At 42.9% G+C, this 20212-nt stretch overlaps 1 protein-coding gene across 1 annotated transcript in view; it reads left to right on the top strand.

Moving 5' to 3' along the window:
* Nucleotides 1–20212, top strand: part of PAPPA (pappalysin 1) — a 187821-nt gene that overhangs the window by 86338 nt on the left and 81271 nt on the right. The window contains exons 8-9 of the mRNA XM_009668174.2: nucleotides 8012–8140; nucleotides 9758–9849. Coding sequence (XP_009666469.1) covers nucleotides 8012–8140; nucleotides 9758–9849 — 221 coding nt within the window. The remainder of the gene's footprint in view (nucleotides 1–8011; nucleotides 8141–9757; nucleotides 9850–20212) is intronic.

Raw genomic sequence — 20212 nt, 5'->3', positions numbered from 1 at the left:
AGTTCTAAAAATCAGGTCTTGGCTCAGGATCGTTGAAAGGAAATCCTAGAGGTCGGGTCTGGATTCAAACAAGTTAAAGAACGTTATTCTGGAAAGCTGATGACCCTAAATTGGGAAGAGCCTTCTTCCTGAGGGGAGAGCCGAGCCTTACTAAATGGCACGGGATGGCCCGTGCTGAGGGTGGCTGCCACAACCCTGTGTGCTCCAAACCCAGGCCGAGGATGAATAATCACCATGCTGCGTCCTGACTGGAGAGGCTGACAGGCGGTCCCTGGGATCTCAGACCCTGCGCAGAGCGTGGGTCAGCCATTGCTCACGCAGCCTGGTTGCCGAAATCGAGTTAAGGCGCGTGCGGCTCCCGCCCTGAGCACGCGCGTGGGGAGCTTGCGGTGGGCCGCTCAGAGAAGCCACTGCACGACCAGGACATTGTCAACGGTGTGAGTAATGAGATGCGGCTCATCACGAGGCACGATGCAACAGGCAAAGGTTTGCCAGTGAAGACGGCGGCCTTGGAAGCAATGAACCTGCCTGCCGTTCCCGTTACTGCCTTCCCCTGCCGCACCGCTACACCGTAGCAGGATGGCTTAGTGTGTCCCCAGGTGGGGTATAGTAGTGCTGCTCCCTTGAAATCAGTGGAGGTGTGCTGATTTCCACCAGCTGAAAAAAGGCCTTTCCGTATGCCAGAGCTTTCATTCCTTTGTCCAAACGTATCAGACCTTTCCTCCGGCGGGGTTGCGTCTGAACTTCACACAGAGAAGCGCTCCCATCTCAGATTAGCATCTAATCACACTGATGAACAAACAAACAAAACAGAATTTCCCCCTCTTTTCCTGCCTCTAATAGAAACCAGGTGCTCAGACGCTGAACCTGTGGGCTTCTGTGAAATTGCCTGTTTGGTGCAAAGACCCATGTGGGGCCCTCGGCCTCTAGGATTTGCTTTATCCCAGGGTTGGTAACCCAATCGCATTTAGATCCTTCATCTATATCATCCACTTAAAAGAATTATATGTATTTTTTGTGTTTAATCAAAAAAGCAGAAAATAGTCTGTTGATGGTTAATTTTTTTCTTTTAAGAAGAGAAAAAATAAGAAATATCTTTAAGGCCTTGGCTGTAAACTTTGTTTTTTATTAAATGTGCTACTGTGTTTTAAATTGGTACCAGGGCAAATACTTGGACGATTATATCAAAGTCTTCTGGAGTTAATCAGTGGCTTATATGTATATGTTTGCTACTTTGAAAACTTATAGTTCTTGCATGAAGGACAGAAAAAAGAGTTCTGTTGAAATGGCAAATGTTCAGTGTGGTTAGGGTCCTAAGTAGGGTCTGATTTTCAGAGCTGAGGCGATATATCCTGCACCAAACCATCTCGTGCAGGCAGTGTGCTGATCTGAGCAGCAAGTGTGCACATTTATAACTCAGAGGAACAGACTAAAAGCTGAGTTACACTGGTTTAAACCTGGAATATTTCACTGAGGCCAGTAAAGTTGCTTTAATTTTATACCAGCGTAAGCAAGAGCAAAATTGCACAGTAATTTTCTACTTTGATCTTGTGGTAATTACGAGTAGCGTTGTTGACTTTGGTTCTCAGAAGTATTTCACAAAGCAAAGGATGTTTTCCCTGTTCAAATTGATTTGATTGCAGCTTAACAAGTGGGACTCTGACCTCAAACATGTGGGGTCTTTATGGTATCGCATAAGTGTTAAGGTGGTTATTTTGGGGTGTTACTAGAAATACCTTTCTCGTATCGTCTGAGGCAAAAGTTGGCTTTGGGCATCATCTTGATGTCGCTGCATTTGATGGTAAGACTTCAGGCTTCTGTTAGCAGAGCTGCTTTATAGCACAAAGTGTACACCCCAAAGTATTCAGCTGAGATTATCTGTTCAGCTCGTTGCCTTCTCTGTTGTTCTTCCTCAAAAAAAAAAAAAAAAAAAAATCCAGTTAGGGCTTAAGCTGGGTTTGAGAGCAGAAATCCACAGTGCAGTCCCCACTCTCTCTTCCGGCCCATCAGTGTTTGTTTAATACTTCAATTACCCTGTTTTGATCTGCTTGTAAACAAACAAATCATAAAAAAGCCAGAGGGTGCAGAGCAAAACTGCTGCCCTTGTTGGGACATATTTTATCGTTGGTAGAGAGAAAGGCCCCTCTGAGGCTGCTCCCTCGACATTTGCGTCCCCTGAGTCAGCTCGGCATCCGCGAGAGGCAGGATACTTGTTTCGAGGCCTTTGCACCTGCCATGTTGCTGGGCTTAACAAAACAGCGAGAGATTGGCCAGCAGCTGAAAAAACAGCCCATCGCAAGAACTCTGGATTTTTGACGTCCTTCTTTTGTTTACAGTATCCCACCCCTCCTTTCTCCCAGCTTCAAAATTGGACAGGAATTCTCTTCATTATCTTCTGCCATGCTTCTCATACCATTTTTATTAAAAGGAGGAGAGGAGAGAAGAGGAGAGGAGAGGAGGAGCGCGTGTGAGAGAGGGAAAGATAAAAGTGGAAAACAGATGTGTCTGTAAAATCAATGGCAATGTAGGAAAAAGGAGGGGAATCAGGGTGCAAACCTATTCAGGCTGTCCTAAAGTGACCTCATCCCCCGGGTTACTCTTTATCTAAAGCTTATGTGAGCACCTGAGGACGGAGGAGCCTGCAAACAGTGTCATGATATTTCTGAGATGTAAAACCCGGCACAGTTTAATGACCCGCTCTCTAAGTAGCTTTGAAGAGAACAGTGTTCAGCTCTTATGATCTAGAAATAATGAGCCCAAGTTCAGTGCCCAGCACTGGGAGACTGTAAGCCTGGCTAAGCAGTACGGTGCTTCTTCACTGATGTGGTGGATATTTGGGATATTCAGCCCCTGTGTAAATGAAGGTGGGATTTTAGGTGGCTGTGTATGGCTTTGAGCAGCACGTGAGGAAATTACTGGACAGCTCCAGGCTGTGGAGGACGGGACTGGATATGATACAGACCTTCAGCTCTTCTGTGTGGTTGCATTCAGTGCACCTTGAGTAGCTGATTGAAAGCATAGCAACAAGTGAAAATGTGGGTCACTGCTGTTTGTTGCCAGCAAATTTCCTGTTTTTCTCAGCAAGGCTGCTTTGCTAGGGAAGAAGAGCAAAGGCGAAGTCGTTAGAGGGAAACAAGGATGTGCTGGCAGGCCAGGGCTAGTTCTGGGGTGTGGATAGCTGTCCAGGAAACGTTGTCTTTTGGCTCAAGAGTTTGCTGGCTATTTAAGGTCAAAGAAAGAAGGTCCCTCCTGGGGACACTTGAGGTGCTGAATTTGCCGGTTTCACATAGCAGTGCCTTCCACCACCATAATTTAAGTGCGGGTGGCCTAAGACCTTGTTGTCTTGTCCTTAAATAACAGGAACACTGTCTGCTTTCATTGCTTTCTGGCCATTTGTGCTCTCATATGGCAGAAACCAGGATCAGCCTTAAGGATATTTTCAACTTTGTTGGAAAGGAGAGTCTTTGCTGTTAAAAATCTCTGTGCTGTTATTTGTACTAGGAAAAACACACATGCCATTAGAGTAAGAAGAAGGGTGAAAGCTGCTTGCTTTTCCTCAGCGCATGCACTGCATCTAGAGTGGCACATGGGTGTCCTCAGGTGAAGTTCTGGCGTGGACACAGAGCAGACAGGGTTGGGGTACAGTCAGCTCTTGCAAGTCTGTTGGCATCCAAGGTTGAGCCAGGCATGCATGGTGCACCTGTAAATTCAATGTGATCCTTTAAACCCACCTTGGTGTGAGCTGAAAACTGCTTCCTAGAGGTGTAATTTTTCCCTTGAAGTTTTATAGGAACACCCAAGCTGAAAGCAGAGGTCCCTCACCTGAGGGATACAACAAGAAGATTAGTTCAACTGCCCAGCCTCTCCAGTAAAAACAGAGAAAGAAATAGAGGTTTATTTATTTCTGACCCTGAATCCTCCCATTGCCACAGAAGACAGGAAAATAGCCCTTGTGGTGTTTCACACTGCACATTCTAATTCCCCCTCTAAACAGAGGGCTTGAGTCATTGCTTTTTAATAAGACTGCCTCCCCACGGACGGAAACTGCAGCGATCAATACTGCTTACTCAGTTCTCGAAAAGGTCATTAAAAGACCACAGATATAAATTTAAAAGAGTGTTTGTTCACATCCTTAATGTTAAAGATGTTCTCCTGTCTCACTTCTTTTAAGTAGCATGATACGAAACGGGTGGGCTTCGGATCTGGCTGACAGCAGAGTGGAAAGAGCACATTATCACTCTCAGTGTGCCATCAGCTCCATGGGAAGGCAGGAATGAAAATAAATGGTCAAAACCTTGCTTTTATCACTGGTTGGAGCAGCGCTCGTCTTGCTGACATCTCCAGATACAGTCTGTAGTATTGAACTTGGTGCTCCATAACTATATAGGAGAGAACAGATTTATTTTTTCTATTTTCCTTCCTGCTTACATTCTTTCCTTCCTCCCTCCCTCCCCATGGTACTGGATTACTGCTCTTGGTATTGTATCTTCTCTTTAGCACCTATATTATTCTAGAATGTGGGTACTCTGAAAGAATGCTAAAGCTCTCATTTGCTGCAGATAAGACGTGTCTAACAGCTAAGGAGGATATAAGTATCTAAAGTTCCAGTTATTGAGACTTCTGAAATGCTACTTCCAGGGAACGAGGTACAATCTGATTTTTGCATTGGGCCAGGGAGAGATGAAAGCCTGGCGGCTGTGAATTTGAGTTTGTAATGTGGCTTTCTACTGCTGCAGTTCAAGCAAATTCGAAACTAGTACTAAAGATGCTGGAAGGTCCCTCCGGAACGCATGCTCTCTCATTTCTGATCTCCGTGGGTCATTCTCCAGCCATGACTCATGTGTTGATGCTGCTCCTGAGTGTGAAAGCCTGGCTCTTCTCTGCAGTTCTCCAATGGGTGGTGAAGGCTGGAGAACTTAAGGTTGATCCCAACTGGGCTACCTGAAAGGGGGGCACAAATGAGGATGATGGGGAGGACTGGCCCTGTGACTACAGTGCAGCACTGGAGAGCTGGTCCAGCTCCTGCCTTTGCTTTAGAGTGACTGTATGTCTCCAGGCACTTATCTTCACCTTTCTCTGTGTTTTAACTTTAAAAAAATGATATTGCCTTCATAGCTCACGGGGTATTGTGAGCATAAATCAGTTAATGGCTGCTGTGTACCCAAATAGAGTAGAAGTAAGGGAAGCCAAGCTGTACAAACACCTAAATGTATGTGTAAGAAGTCAACTGTTTTGTTCACCTTTTCTTTTTGAGGAGAAGTGGCCTTTTTTTCCTGTCACTAAACTATAAAGATCATGTGCCTGATGGGACATAACATTTCTCCAAAAGCTTTCCATTTGTGAGCAGCAGACCGCAATTGGAAATCTCCATCAGTGTGTAGCAGGTGGCAGGATTAAAACAAAGCACACTGGCACAAAACCAGCAGTCCCTCTTTTCTGATGTATGTATGATGCTCTCCCCATATGAAGTTTTGCGTTCACAGTCCATATAATTAAATGAGCCACAGTTTTCCCCACCTAATAACTTTCATTTCCAGTTTTCTGTGTCATATTCACTCACATACACATTAATCTCCAGTCACCTAATAATTCATCAACACCATATTCTCTCCTGTGCTTAATTTAGTACAATGTCTCCTTCCATTCTGTTCTGCCAACTTCCCACCCTGTACATAAACAAATGTGAACTTCTCCTGTTTTCAGTTTGCTTACATGTACACACAAGCATACACAAACACTCCCACATACTAAAACATGCTTGTGAAGGCACACATCCTGCTCTTAGCTGAATGTGCATCCATCACCTATTGGTGTCAGTGGAAATCGCATGCAAAAGCAGAATCTGAGAGCTTCTATGACTATTTTGCACTTGCATGTGTGATCTCAGCTCTTTGGAAAAGAACATTGATTTATTTATTCTAGCTGCCTAAAATGTTCATTTGTTAACTGTCTCTTCTAAGAATTGAACCTTTTTTGGTTGTTAGCAGTGCTCTGGTGACACAATCCAAATTTCTGCAAATACACTTGTTAATCTTAAATGTTTTACAAATGGTTTTGAGAAATAACTGCCCGTTAATAACCAAAGCTTGCCTCTGCTTTCATTTCATCGATATATATAGAAACATTCCATGTTAACCTGTGGATTTATCCAGGAGTAAAATCTAGATAAACCCTCAGTTATTGTACGTCAGTGTGTGATTGGCCACCTAAATTATTTCATATAATTTTTTTCTGATCGGTTCAGGTGACCATTTTAAGCAGGAGATTGCTGGGGCAGAAGTTTGAAATTTGTCACTTTGGTTGAGCAAACACTCATACTAATATCTAGGTAGCTATCTCCCAGATCTGTAAATGAATTAAGACGTCGTTTGTGCTACCTGAATCTAACTAATTTCACAAATGTAACTAATAGAAGCTACAGACTATTGCTGACAGGAATCAGATTAAGAAGCAATAAGAAAGCCAGTTGTGTTGTAGTTTCATTCCACTGCGTTTCACTCCCAATTTATAGTGTGACAACAATGAATCAAATCCCTGTGTTTTAAGCGTGCAGTTTGCTCAGTGATAGTTATTTTGCAAGGATGTTATCTATAAGAAACAGTTTCGTTGTAAAATATAACGTGCAATACTCAATTTTAAGTCCTGCTTGTTCATTCAAGAATATTTAAGGAGATACTTTTTTCAACAACTTCCATACTTTAGTAGTTACAGACCACAGATACCTACTTCATTTAAAAAAAAAAAAAGGTTTTGTTGCTCTATGTAGTACATGTATCTCCTCATAGCACAAACTGCATTAATGCATGCTTGTGGACCAAGTTTCTGTGACAAAAATATATGTATATTACTGCAAATAACTGGGGCAAAGTGAGTATAGCGAGTAGAGGACTGGCATGGGTTATAGGAGAGCTGGGTTCTGTTATGGACTCTGCCATTATCCTGGTTGATGACTTTGGGCAAATCATTTTGCCTTCACTGCTCTTTGGCTTTACAAATCAGTGCAATGAGGATAATGGTAATGAGTTTCTTTGTGGAACATTTTGAGTTCTGATAACGTAAAAGACATTATAAAAGAGCTAAACATTTATATTAGGCTTAGATTATTTCTGTATTGCATATAAAAATTATTCCTCATTTACAGATGCACAGGATTTAGGTAATTATAGCTTTGCATAAATATGTAACAGTTTGATAATTATTTCTGTGAATATTTAGATCAGCTCACTGCTGAGTCTGTACGGATGCTAACACCATGATCCGTGTGCGCTGTGATGTAGATCCCATTCTTTGGGCTTCCTGGAGAGGAAGACACCTTCTTTTTAACTCCACTATTTTAATACCCATGTGTAAAGTAGATAACATATTTATCTATCAGGGAAACATCCCCGGTCCGTTTCTCTCTTAAATTCCCACTGGCTCCAGCTGTGGTTGGACTGAGCCCAGGGCTACTGAGGAAGTACTCAGTGTTTGCCAAGTATTTTGAGTTCCTTAAATGCTATGCCATGAGCTTGCAGGTAATACTGTCCCTGCTGTGGAGAGACAGGAGCAGCAGTGCTCCAAGGCTAAAGAGAATGAAGCACAGAACTGGTTTCTCAAATACGGCAGTAATATTGGTTCTCAATAATGCTATTGCTGTTTACTATTGCGCATGGTTAGTGCCATGGTGTCAATATAATGCCATATCTACTGTGAGTATAGATCTAAGCAGCAAGACACTGAAATGCATGATTTTCATCATCAAATAGTTTAGCTTTCAAATAGTCAAGAGTTGCACCTATTTGTGTTCGTAGTTGTTCATAAATCAAGTGTGGACATATGCTGCGCTGATTGTTCCCACAAAAGACATCCAACTGAAAATTAATCCCATCCAAATGAGATAGGAATATTCTGAGGACATGACTGAACTAAGACCTGTTTTTTGGCAGCCAACTGCCATTTCAGCATCCCCGTCTCTGCCCTTTGTTACTGCCTTTGTTGTACTGATCACTTAATATTTCCTCTTGTGTTACAGGGAATTGAGCGATAGGACCACATACACATACCAGGTTGTCATTGTATCCGGGACAGAGGAGAGCGAGCCTTCCCCCACCCTTGTGTATATCTCTGGAAGTGGATACTGTGGAGACGGGATTATCCAAATGTAAGTCTGGAGCAAACAAACAGATAAATCTGGGCACATCTACTGAGCCAGAATGTGAGGCTAGAAAGGAAGCGATGACCTCTGATGTCTCCTTAGCTTAGGACGGCTCTCATCCATACATAATGACTCATGTGCTTGATGATTACCAGGATGATGACATTTAATTGGAACTTAGGCCCTGTTATCCTGGCACCAGTAGATACAGACAGAGATGCAGATAATGGAGTCCAGACAGCAGGATCGATATGAAAGTATGCTATATGCGGTTTATGCTCTTTGTGAATGTGTGCAAATCTGTGCATGTGTGTATATAGCATTTCCTATTTAGAGCTGTATTAATTGCTGGGGAATTTCAGAGTCTGCGTCCTTGTGCAAGAAGTTCCATGTGCCCTGGCATCTGATGGGCAGGGTTACTGCTGCCATGTGGTCGGCCAAGTTCACAGGGCAACCTCTTGTTTGGCCATCCACCACAGCTGGGATTCATCTAGAGGCAGTAGATCTGGCCTCTGAGGGAGAGTGCTAGGAATTGTATGTTCTCAGTCAGCTCCTCCTCTCATCGCCTGCCGATCCCCAGACCACTGCAAATGAAAAATAATCATTTACAACTATTTTAGGATCTATTCTTTTGCTATGTTGGACTTTAAGGCCACTTGCTTCAAAGCTTCCTGGCATTTGACAATTTAATTATTTAAATCATGAAAGTAACAACAATTGAGTGTTCAGTCCAGCCAATATTATTTTCTTGAAATAATGCTGATTAGCAATCCCCTGGAACAACTCTGTCAGATGATATACCTGGCAGCAAGTGTTTGCAGGATGATGCCCAGCAGGCAGGGAAATCAAAGAGAACAATTAAATGACATACGCATCCTGGGCAATTTTGAAGAGCGAGGTGGAGAAAGAGAGATTAATTTTGCTTTCCATAACTTTTCTCCTCCTGTTATGTTTGCACATTCCTTAAACATCAGTTGTGGCTTTGCAGCAAGCAGTGAACAATAGCTGGGCTGCCTCAGGAGCAGAGCAGGAACCAGACTGTGTCACAGCTTGGTTAGTTGTTGCCCCACTTGCATCTGCGCCAGACCCTTTTTCATCTGGTTTCCACTGCTTCTCCCCACGCGCCCATATAACCAAGCTGACTGGCGCAAGGCAGGGCCCACTCCTCCCCTACTTCAGCCGCTCCTGGCCAACTGCTGTCCTCCGTGTGCTGTCACCTGGAATAGCCCAGCACTGGGAAAGCACGTTATACCCTGTTATTCCCATGCTGGGGTCACAGTCTGGCCCTTCCAGATTTAATACAAAGGGTTTCAGAGATCCTGTTCTCTTTCTCCCCACCTGCTGAGCTGCAGCCACACCAGCTATGAAGGAAGTTGCTCATATCCTCATCAGAGAACAGCAAGTGGTATGCACATGTGCAGGAGGGAAGTGGCCAGGCAAGCCTGTGAACCAGGAATGATAAAAGTGAGGGCCAGGGGAGAAAGGGAGAGGTATTTTCAGGGTCGGCACGCAATGCTGTTACAGTGGCTTTGGGGTTCTGCTGGAGTATAGGGGTTGCAGAGACCAGAGGAGCGGCGCTATGTGCCATCTGACTTCTTTTGCCTGTGTGTGTCCTGCCTACAGAGATTTGGGGGAAGAATGCGATGACATGAATAAGATCAATGGTGATGGCTGCTCCCTATTCTGCCTGCAGGAGTTATCCTTTAATTGCATCGGTAAGTCTGGCTCGGAGCTCGCCCCACTCATGGTGGGCAGCAGCTCTACGCCTAGCGCAAGTAAAAAATCAACAGCATTTTCAATGACCACCTAAAGAGTTGTCATGGAAGACGGGAAAAAAGTGGAATTTGTAGATTTGAAAGGCGAACATATCTTCCCAGCTTCTGGTCATTTTGATGGGAAATTGGTTCTGCTGGCTTTGAAACTGCCTAGGACTTAAAGCTAAGTCAGCCATTGTGGGACTGATCCAAAGCCCATTGAAGTCAGTGGGTGGCTTTCCACAGACTTCAATAGGCTTTAGATCTGGCTATGTGAGAAGACATGAACTGATTTCTTCTGGTAAACAGGAGGAGGAGTAAAAAGGGAAGGGACTGAGACCAGAAGCAAGTCCAGCTGAGGTCACACCTCCTTTGAGTTGCAAATCAATATCAGAGGATCAAAGGTCTAGCTAATCCCCTTTTTCAGAGGTGAAAACTACTTAATCAGATTGCATTTGCAAGCCTGGTTTGCTCTGATTAGCAAAACCTGTAAGCACAATGGCCGGAAGATGCTTGAGCTATCAGGGATAGCTAGGCTGTGGTTGTGAGCTTTACATATTTATTAAACTCTCTAGGAATGCTAGGGACAGAAAAGGGAAATGAAGACCAATTTACGCTGTAACTTCTGTGGGGTAGCCTTGTATTGTGGAAGTGCATTTCCAGGACAGGGCTCAGTGAGATCTGGGAAAGGATGAAACATGTAGGTCTTCTGAAGCCAAAGATAATATTTATGAAGGTTTGGATTTTTCTCAAAAGTTTTTATGTGATTCCATATCTGGATTGACCAAGCAAATACTCTGTCTGTCCCATCTAGTGGTCCTATACCTTAAGCCCAGGGCATCAGTGCTAAGCAGATAACACAAGGTGTGCAACTGGACTTTCTTGGCCATCTGACAATTATTTCTTGTGACGGGAGCAATGTATAAATGACCTTACAGGCAACAAGTTCCCCTTGGGTGGTAATCTGAGGACTGCTTGTCTCATCATAACGTCCATACATTTTTTCTTCAGCATCCCAAGCTGTGAGACTCGAGGCCTGATTTGGTGATGTACTTATGTACGTAAATAGTTCTATTGAAATCTGAGAACATTTATGGTCAAGGCTAATTGTGACTATTGGTGGTCTCAAAGTTACATTTATGTTTTAAGTAACTTGCTGAATTGGAGCCTCAAACACTGAAAGATATTAGTCATAATATTTTGAAAGTGAAATAAACACTTATGCAAATGTTTTGGGTTCTCCAAAAGCCAGGCGTAGACTGAGTTAGTTCCAGCAAGAGTTTGGGTTGGAGTTGTTCAGTTGCATCTATATTAGCACGCTCAGAAGCAGGGCTGAGCTCCCTGGTCCAGGTCTGTACTTTGGCCACATCACAGCTTTCTGTTGGGATATGACTCAGGTCCTTACATGCATACACTAATTCTCAAGGAAACCTGGCTATGTGGGCTGGACAGGAGCTGCAGCATGCGCCCAGTAAATTCCCAGACTGGAGTGAGAGAGAGGAGTGGCATGGACCTTGTAGCACACAACGATGTGTCTTGACAGGTTAGTGCAGAAGCCTGTTTTATCCCTGTATACACATTCATCTCCAGTACTAGCAACAGAGCTGGTTATGAGTGGAAAAAGCCTGTCTTACAGCAATAGGATTAGAAAAAGAAGTAACTAAAATATAAATTCAGATTTTTCAGCTCTGTTACAGAGGAAGTAATTTTTCAGATTTGCTTATGCTGAAAAGGAAGGGGGATTTCCAGAGGTAGAAAACTGTTTGTTTTTCATAGGCTTTGGAAGTTTGTGATTTTGCTTAGGTCCTGGTTTAAAAAAGCAAATGAAATAGAGTTCAGTTTTTTAATGAAACACTGAATATGGAGTTTCACTTAGGTGAATCAAATTAATCGTATCAATGGAAAGATGCATGGACCCTATCCTTAAAAAGGTTTTGTTACACAACTGTATGGTTATGGTAGTGCTACTGCTGTGGCAGTAATGGCCTCAGCGTGCATGCAGGGTCTGTGAGGGTAGATGAGCTGCTTTTGGACAAGCAGTGTCTTCATCAGGTCCCTAGGAAAGGTTCAGAGAAGGTAACACCTTTGAAATAGGCTCTGTTGGCTTTTGTGGGTGCTCGATCACCAGCAATTAGTACAGGAAGAACAAGACAGAAACAGCTAGCCAATCTTTCAGAGAAATTAACAGTCCCAATTGTTACTTTATTTCAGCATATTACATATTAAAACCTCAGCAGAAACAAAAAGGTGTTGGAGAAGCTGGTGGTTGTCGATGTAAAATAAAAAATAATCATTAAAATGAGCAGAAATTCAGCGTTCTCCATAATCTAATAATGTCAAACTGGATCCCGTGTCTTTAGTCAAACAAAACTCTTCTTTGAGGTTGGTGGGGTGTTTTCTTGGAAAATGACAGAATGCTTGCATCTTTGTTTGAGGAGTAGCAAAGATGCAGAAGAGTAGGTTTAATGTATTTCTATGTTTATGAGGCTGACACATGTTATAATCCTCCAGGACAGCAAGTAATTATTTCAGACTGTGTTATTTTTGTAGTGATGTTCTTGTTGTTGTATGTAGCTTCTCAGAGCCCCGGGAATCATTCCTCTTCACCAAAGAATTCAGTGAACCTCAAACACATGTTTAGATGCTTTGCTGAATTGGGGTCTCAGGGTTTGATCTTGCAAATACTTTCTTCCAGGCATGTTTCTGAACTACTGCAAGGCATTCTTTAGACTTCAGCAAGTGGTCAACCAGTGCTTTCAAAATTGTCTGCACGATTGGATCCCACATGGCAGAAAGAATCATTAAATGTTTTGGTTGCAATAGCAGGACTGAAAGGGTGGCATCAAGGTTCATACTAGGACGTTTAATAGCAAAGCTGAAGTGTGCTTCTTCCTTCCAAAGCAGAAACCACTTATGTCACTTCATTTGGTAGAAGAGAAATAGAGCAAACACAATTAAGCTTGAGATTTGGAATCATGAATCACGGAATAGTTTAGTTTAGAGTGGGTCTCTGGAGGTCTCTGGTCCAAGTAGGGACAAAGTTAGATCCAACTTCAAAGATGGATCGTGTTGTTCAGGGTCATATCCAGCTGAATTCTGAATATCTCCAGGGGTGGAGATTGTCCCTCTCCCCTCTAGCTCCCATTGCCTTTTGGGATTATGAGGTTTATGGTGTTTTTTTTTATTGGTCCAACTTTCTTTTGAATAAATGGCACAAGGCTCTCAAGACACTTTGCGCTAGTGCCTGGAATAAAATTAGACTTTTTTTTTTCCCTTGGTTTTGTTTTCCCTCCTCCTTTCCTCTCTAATCAGATAACAGTGGATCAATCTGCTTTACCATGGGAGGAGGGGCACGGGGGAAGGAAGGAGGGAGGCAGTGAAGAAAACTGTGTGGTCTTTATTGTCAGACTGTCCTGGCCTTCTCTGAACACAAAGCTGAGTAAAAGAAAACAGATAAGATTAATAGCATTTTCTTCCTGTAAGATGCTGAAGAGCGACAGTAGAATTAATTAATTAATTAATTTAAGCATCTGGCAGCACTCTTTTTTAATACTGCAGTATACTCACCCTTCCCCATCCTGAATTTTATCGTCTGTACTCCTTTTCTGCTTTTTTCTTTTTCTTTTTTTACCTTGCCTAGTGGATTTTGCATATTTACTCTCCTCTGCCCAGAGTTTGGCTCCAGAGGGGAAATTTTCACCTTGCCTTTTGATTTGTGCATTGTAGGAGAGAAGCGAATCAGTCTTGTCCAATGTGACTAATGCATCCCTCTCCTACCTTTCAGCTGCTTTTCTTTCACTTTACTCCTAGCTACTCGTGGGATAACTGTGATTTTTGTGATTACTGCAGACCTCTGCCAAGTTCAAGCCAATGAGTCCCTTGGAAAGTCCCAGTCAGAGGAGTTAGGCTTTGCAGTTGTAGGAACCTAGAGCTTTTTAGCGCTGCCTTGATCCATCCCCACCAGATTGTTGAGCAATGGGTGTCTAACAAGCAGCTGAGCACCTTGTCCTTGGCATGCACCCTCCCACACACACACAAACGTTGTACACATGCATCTAGATATATGTGCGTACATAGAAAAAGAGCGCTGCTTTCATTTGCATTCCTTTTGTTGTGTGTGATGTGCATTATGCATTGATTTAGCTCTCCAGTCCTGAAGAAAGGAAAGGATATGATAGAAAAGATGCAGAGATCAATAAAAAAGAAGGGAGGGGGAGAGAAAATAATATGAAAAGAGATGAGTAAAGACTGATAGATGTGTTGGAGAACATCTGGAAAGTAGCTTCAGAACTTCTATCTACCCTAAAGTTTGCCTGGTAATTTATGGGAGTTTTAATCACATCTTCTTCTTATTATTGCTACACTTCATCTTCCCTACTTATAAGGGACGCTTTGCTAAAGCCTTTGTACAGCAGAACAAGGCGGCACTTTTGCCAGCTTAGACGTGTGAGTGGTCCCATGGAAGAACATATATGTTTAGATGTAGGCATATGTTTAAGCGGTTTGTTGGATCAGGGCCTTAGGGATGTAAAATACAAAGAAAAGACACAAAAGAAAACAGAAAATGAAAAAATACAGCTCTTGAGTTTACCACCAATTTCTGGCATACTTGAAGCATTAGTCACTACGGGTTGTTCTGAGAGAAATATGATTTTAATTTGACAGCGATCCTGTAACACCTTTTCTTTTGCTTCTGCTTGGCCTCAAATGTACCTTACAAATCCAGATCCGTCCTTCTCCTAACAGTCCTCTCCCTCCAGCTGTGAGCCTTACCTTTGTGGGAGCTCTATCCTTTACCTCTCCCCTTATCCATAAATTAAGCATAGCACTTTCCCCTAATCTTATTGTTTGGAGGGCTGCATTGCATTCAGGAAAATGATTAATATTCATGAGCTTGCTATCTCTGTTTGGTGCATAATCCTCTGGGGAAATTGCAGTGTTAAATGAGTGACACGAACCTAATTTTATATGTCTTTTCTTTCCTTTCTTTCTTTTTCCTTTTTTGACAGAGAAGTAATGTGCTTAAAATAAATTGATGGATGACCATCCATATTCATTGTGGGCATGCTTTGAGAGCGCGCCTTGCTCCCATCCTTCTCCCCCTCCTCTTCTCATACCCCTGCACAGGAACACAGCTTTAACCGCCGAAACCACAGCCCCACACAGCAGCTAATGGTGATTTCGCGTTCTTTCAGGAATAGTAAATAAGCCTTGGCTGACCCTGCCGAGGGTTTTCAGTAGAACAACAGCATATGAGAAACTGAGCCACTTTGCAAGAGGAACTCAGCATCTCACAGCACATCAATAAGAGTAAAGCATTCACCAAGTAGCTTGGGAGAGAGTATTGCTTTCGATAAAGCTGAGAATCCATGGTAGAATTTCGTAGCAAATAGCAATGAATATACTGACTGGAGCTATTCAGATAATGTTCATGTGAAGCCTTCAGCTTAAGGCAAATACTTGGATGCTGACTGTTTCCTGCAGTTCATGGGAGTGTGGATACATGTTCCAAAATGTCTAAGCACTCATTTGGCAAGTTAGTAATAACAGCATTGTCGTAAAGTCTCTTAAAGTGATTTTCAGAGACTGTCATCGTTACTAGTGCAGTCTTAGCAAGGCCAGCTGAACTGCAAAAGCAGAAAGAGCAGGCATCTCAGGCAGCAAAATACAAAGGACAGATACTTTTGAGGAAGGGAGAATGTGGGCTGGGGTGGCATTTGTCTGTGTTTTTCCCTAGGCTCCAGCCCAGCTAAATCCAGCTTTGATTCTTACAACACAATTACAAGAGCCCAACAGAAGAGTTATTCCCTTGCATATTGTGCCCTTCACACGTTACTCTTTTCATGGGTCAAAAAGGCTTCCACATCCAGTCATACTTCTCCCCTTAGAATTTCCTCTCGACAGCAACTTGCTGTGATCAGAAGATGATGCTGAGCACAAGACCTACCTTTGCAATAACATCCCTCGACACACACAAATGAGCGATTTGTCTTCCTTAATGAATGGCATCAATTCTTTTATTTCTCAGGAGCTCTTTCCATGCCTATAAGGCATGGAAAGGTGTCAAGAAGGGACACACTGGTCACCCCTTTTGTGGTCAAAGTGTTTGCTGCCCTGCATGGCAGAAATCTCAAGAGCTTTCAGTCTGACATTCTCCAAGTTTAGTTAATAAATCTATGTAAGTCAGTCCTCTGGGGCCAGGGAAATATTGAAATGTTATCAGCTTCACTTTTCTGATCTGTCCAAACATACACAGAGGAAAACAAGATTAGGTGGGAAGAGGATGCGTGTTGTAGTGCTTTTATAACATGCTTAGTTGCTCGGGGTGGGGGGAAGGTGATATTGACTCCTGTTGGCTAGCCGCAGAGCAGATAAGGTCTTACTACCACTGCCAGCTATGGAAAATATCCTTTAGCTTAAGTGACAAAGCCTTGTGTTCTTGGAGGTGAAATATCAAGTTTCAGTCCCAGGTTCTGTGAGGGAGTTGTAATTTTATCTGTCTGCAGCACGCAGATCAATTGCATAATTATTCTGCTCCGACCGCTATATCATACCGATGAGCCGAGACACACTAGACAAAGGACAAGCCCAGGAATGTATTTCTAAGAAGTAGCTAAATTACCAGGGAGCCATACTCCACAAACGCCTTATGCTGGCCTATTCAGTTCAGGAGATGCTCAGACATGATTGTCGTATAGTATGGAAAAAGCCACTTACTAGGCCCCTGAATGTTCCACAGTAGGTTGCAGCACCTGCATTTACTTCTTTTCCCAGGTGTCTGTTTTATTTCATTGAAGAAAAATGTCACAATTTATTGATACGCAACTTTATTCAGAAAGGTCTATCCAAGTTTCTGTGTAATGGTTTTCCTCTTTTCAAATCTGAATACCCAGGAAGGAAAATAATTCTCATATTTTACTTAAGCAGGAAATATCTCTGTGTCTGGCTTCTTCAATATTAAAGAGGAGATTAACAGATATCCTGGACGGAGGCCATGTTATTCACCCTATTCCCGCTGAAGCCAAAGGTGAAACTCCCATTGAAATAAATGGTGCAGGTTCTGCTATCCCTCAGCTCCCAGTTTCAAGTGATCTGCAGTGGAACTGTTTCTAGTTTTGTGATAGAAACTCCTGGATCCGTATCTTCTCAGTGAACATAAACACCATAGCTGGAGGTGCTGATTAAGTGACGTTGTGGTCAAGTCCTGCTTCTAAAGATGTTGCTGACTTCAGTGAGCCTGTAATTTGGCCTTTGCAGTGTTTGAAAAGGCCTGCAGACCCCTACCTCCCCAGGAGCTTTGAACAGGCCTTTCAGGGGTTAAGATGTGAAGCTCACTCTCTTCCAACAATTTGTTACTCTGAGACAATGCTTCTGCGTTTTTATCTCCTCCCCCCCCCCCCCTTTTTTGGACGAATAGTTATGTGGCATGAGGCTTGTTATAGTTGGAAACATCCCTAAATAAACAACTGAACTTAAAAATACTCCTTTTTTTTGTCTGGCCTTTTAAAAAAATAGTAATTATTGCACAAAAGGAGGCTATGCTGATGCCAATCACTGCGTTCTAGCTGAAAACAGGAAGCCACGCTGAGCGTCTGTCCCCAGCACTTTGACCATTCAGCTCCGACATTAAAAGCCTCGTCTGAGGATGTGCCCTGTGCTATGAATTGGGTCTGTTTATCTTTTTTTTTTTTAATGAGGTGGAAGGCTGCCTATCATAGATAAGTGTATATCCTGCATGTCTGCTTCCGGATGTGTACCAGACTTCATTGGTTTCACTGGAGTTTATCTAGCCTCTCTTTGAACAGGTAGCTGTGATGCAGAGTTACCTGTTCATCCAGACATGGTCTTTACAGAGTTAGGCACTTTCCAGGTGTTCTCTGTGTCATCCGCCTTACTTTGTACACCCTTTCATTTCTGAACCCCAGCAAAGGGAACATTTGAATACCAATGGCTGCATTTTCTGCTGCACTTGAGCAGCTTAAGAGGCAAGGAGCTATGTAGTTCACATCATTTTCTGGTACAGTGTAGAATAACTCCAAGATTCTTCTGGATCTTGAAGCCCAGTTAGAGCTGGCAAGTTTTGGAAAACAGGCCATGTCTTGCCAGTCTAGTTCCTTAACAAATACCCCTTCTCCAGGTTGACAGCTGCCATATAGCATTCAGGGTTTCCCAAATGCCATGGAAATCTTCACTGAACTGGAGATTTCCTTTTCCCAGTAGCTCATAGCAAAGGTAAGATGGGGACGTTGGTCTAGCCTCGTAATTCCAGGGCCTTCAGTGAGAGCTTCATAAGGAGAAAGGAGTTGCGATTGTCTGAATGAATATTCCCAGAGCTGAGCTCAGGAGCCTATAGCATCTGCTGTAAAACCTCTACATCCTGCTGGCAGGTGCTATGCCTGCAGATGCTTTACTGTTCTAGATTTAAGCTGGATTTGCAGGCAACTGCTTTTTAATTTTATGAAGTCATTTTACCTCAGAGGTCAAATCTGATTTACTTCACATTCACTTCCTTCATATCCCATTCAAATCAGTTTCAACTTTGAAGTGAGAAGTCCCGTGTGACACAGGCAATACGTGACCAGTAGGACATGACCATGTCACAGCCTATAGACCTCTCTGGAGACAAAAAACAACGGACACTACTTAGGCCCTGGACGTGTTTCATGTAACACTGGACAAGAACAGAGGTGAAAAGGCACCCTGCACTGGTATGGAAATAAGGATGTTTGCTACTGCTTACTAGAAATACACCTTTCCAGACTCTTCCCTCCCTAGCTTTGAGCTGGTGGGATTCAAGTGATTTGGCTGAGCTCTGCTCACACCACTGTGGAAGCGGAGAAAGCCTGTTAATTTTTATTGTGTGAGGGTAATCTTAGGAAGAGACAAGCTAGCAATTCTTCATTCTGCTCATGAAAATGTAAAGTCTAACTTCTAACTTACTGAGCACCCAAGTATCTTTAAGAATCCGAAGTCAGGGCTGGTGCTCAGTGCCTGTGGATATAAGAGTCTCTGCTTCTTTTTGGCAGCCCCACCTGGTGTAGCACCACATTTGGCTATCACCAGTTGATGCACTCTTCAGTCCCCTCATCAAGGGCTGGGAAGTGTCTAGAAAAGTTCCTCTCCTTGAGGATAAGCAGAAAATTCATGGACTATAAATTTATTCTCCTCTTCTTCCCAACACTTCCCTCAAAGGGTGACCGTACACCTTAGAATGACTTGCCAGAAGTAGGAATTACATATTTTCTTTAAAAGAAAATTACAGTTGCAAAGCCACTTTCCCCCCCATCATTTTTCAATGCACCCAAAAGCGACCATGTTCCTAATATTCTCTTGGCTTACCTGAGCAGTATCGTTCAGCTAGCAAAACCACGCTATGATGGAGAGCAGGGTGCAGCGACCCTCTTGGACTAGCACTGCAGAAGGGCTCATGACAGTGCAGTTCAGTAAGACTTTGTTAATCATTTAGGCAGTCTCAATTTAATTCAAACATCTCAGTCTCTCTGTTCTGTTCCTCCCTCGGGTTTTGCAGACTCTGAGCAGACAGATTTATTGGGGTCTTAAGCATAATCAGGAACAAATTAGCCTCTGTTAGGATCACACACTGGCCTGGATCACAGCTATTCAAAGGCTGCCTTCCCATCCATGTGAGTATGAATTAAGTCATCTGATTGGAGTAGGTCTTGAGTATTCTTTTATCCCAAACACATGATCTTATCAGAAGCCCATTACGTTTATCATCGCATTAAGAGGGAACATTTGGAGCCAGCGCAGGAGTATGTTGGCTATATAAATGTTGTGCTTACTTCAGTGCCTATCGTGAAAATAAGTCTGTGCTTCATGAAGGCAAGGGGAATACTCTCTAAATGTGTATGCTTAAAATTAGGCTATGCGTTTCTGGCTGTATGTTTGTATCAGTCGAATTTTTGCATGAGGGTTAGGTATAGAGAGCATACATGTGTTTGTATATCAATGTTTCTGTCAATGTGGGTGTATAGCAGAATGTATTTGGTTGCCAGTGTTGTCTAGCTAGCTGTGCATATGTTTATCAGCAAAGTTTGGGTCTTTATTATGGTAGTTCTTTTCCTTTTTTTTTTTATTTCCTTTTTACAGAAATTAGCCCCTTTTCATAAAATGACAAACTTTTTTTTTCCAAAAATACATATTTTCAGATGCTTAGGAATTTGCTTTTGAGGATTTTTGATTGCTGACCACAAGTCTTTCTAGAGCTGAATATTTCTCAGAGATTTCTGCTCATATTCTCGCATGGCGCTCTGAAGCGGGTGAGCTGCCTTGCTTTTTGTGGGGTTCCTGGCCATAGCAGAGC

This window comes from Struthio camelus, chromosome 20, assembly GCF_040807025.1.
Source record: "Struthio camelus isolate bStrCam1 chromosome 20, bStrCam1.hap1, whole genome shotgun sequence".
Lineage (NCBI taxonomy): Eukaryota > Metazoa > Chordata > Aves > Struthioniformes > Struthionidae > Struthio > Struthio camelus.
The sequence above is the reverse complement of the archived record's forward strand: the minus strand, read 5'-3'. Positions and strand labels throughout refer to the sequence as shown.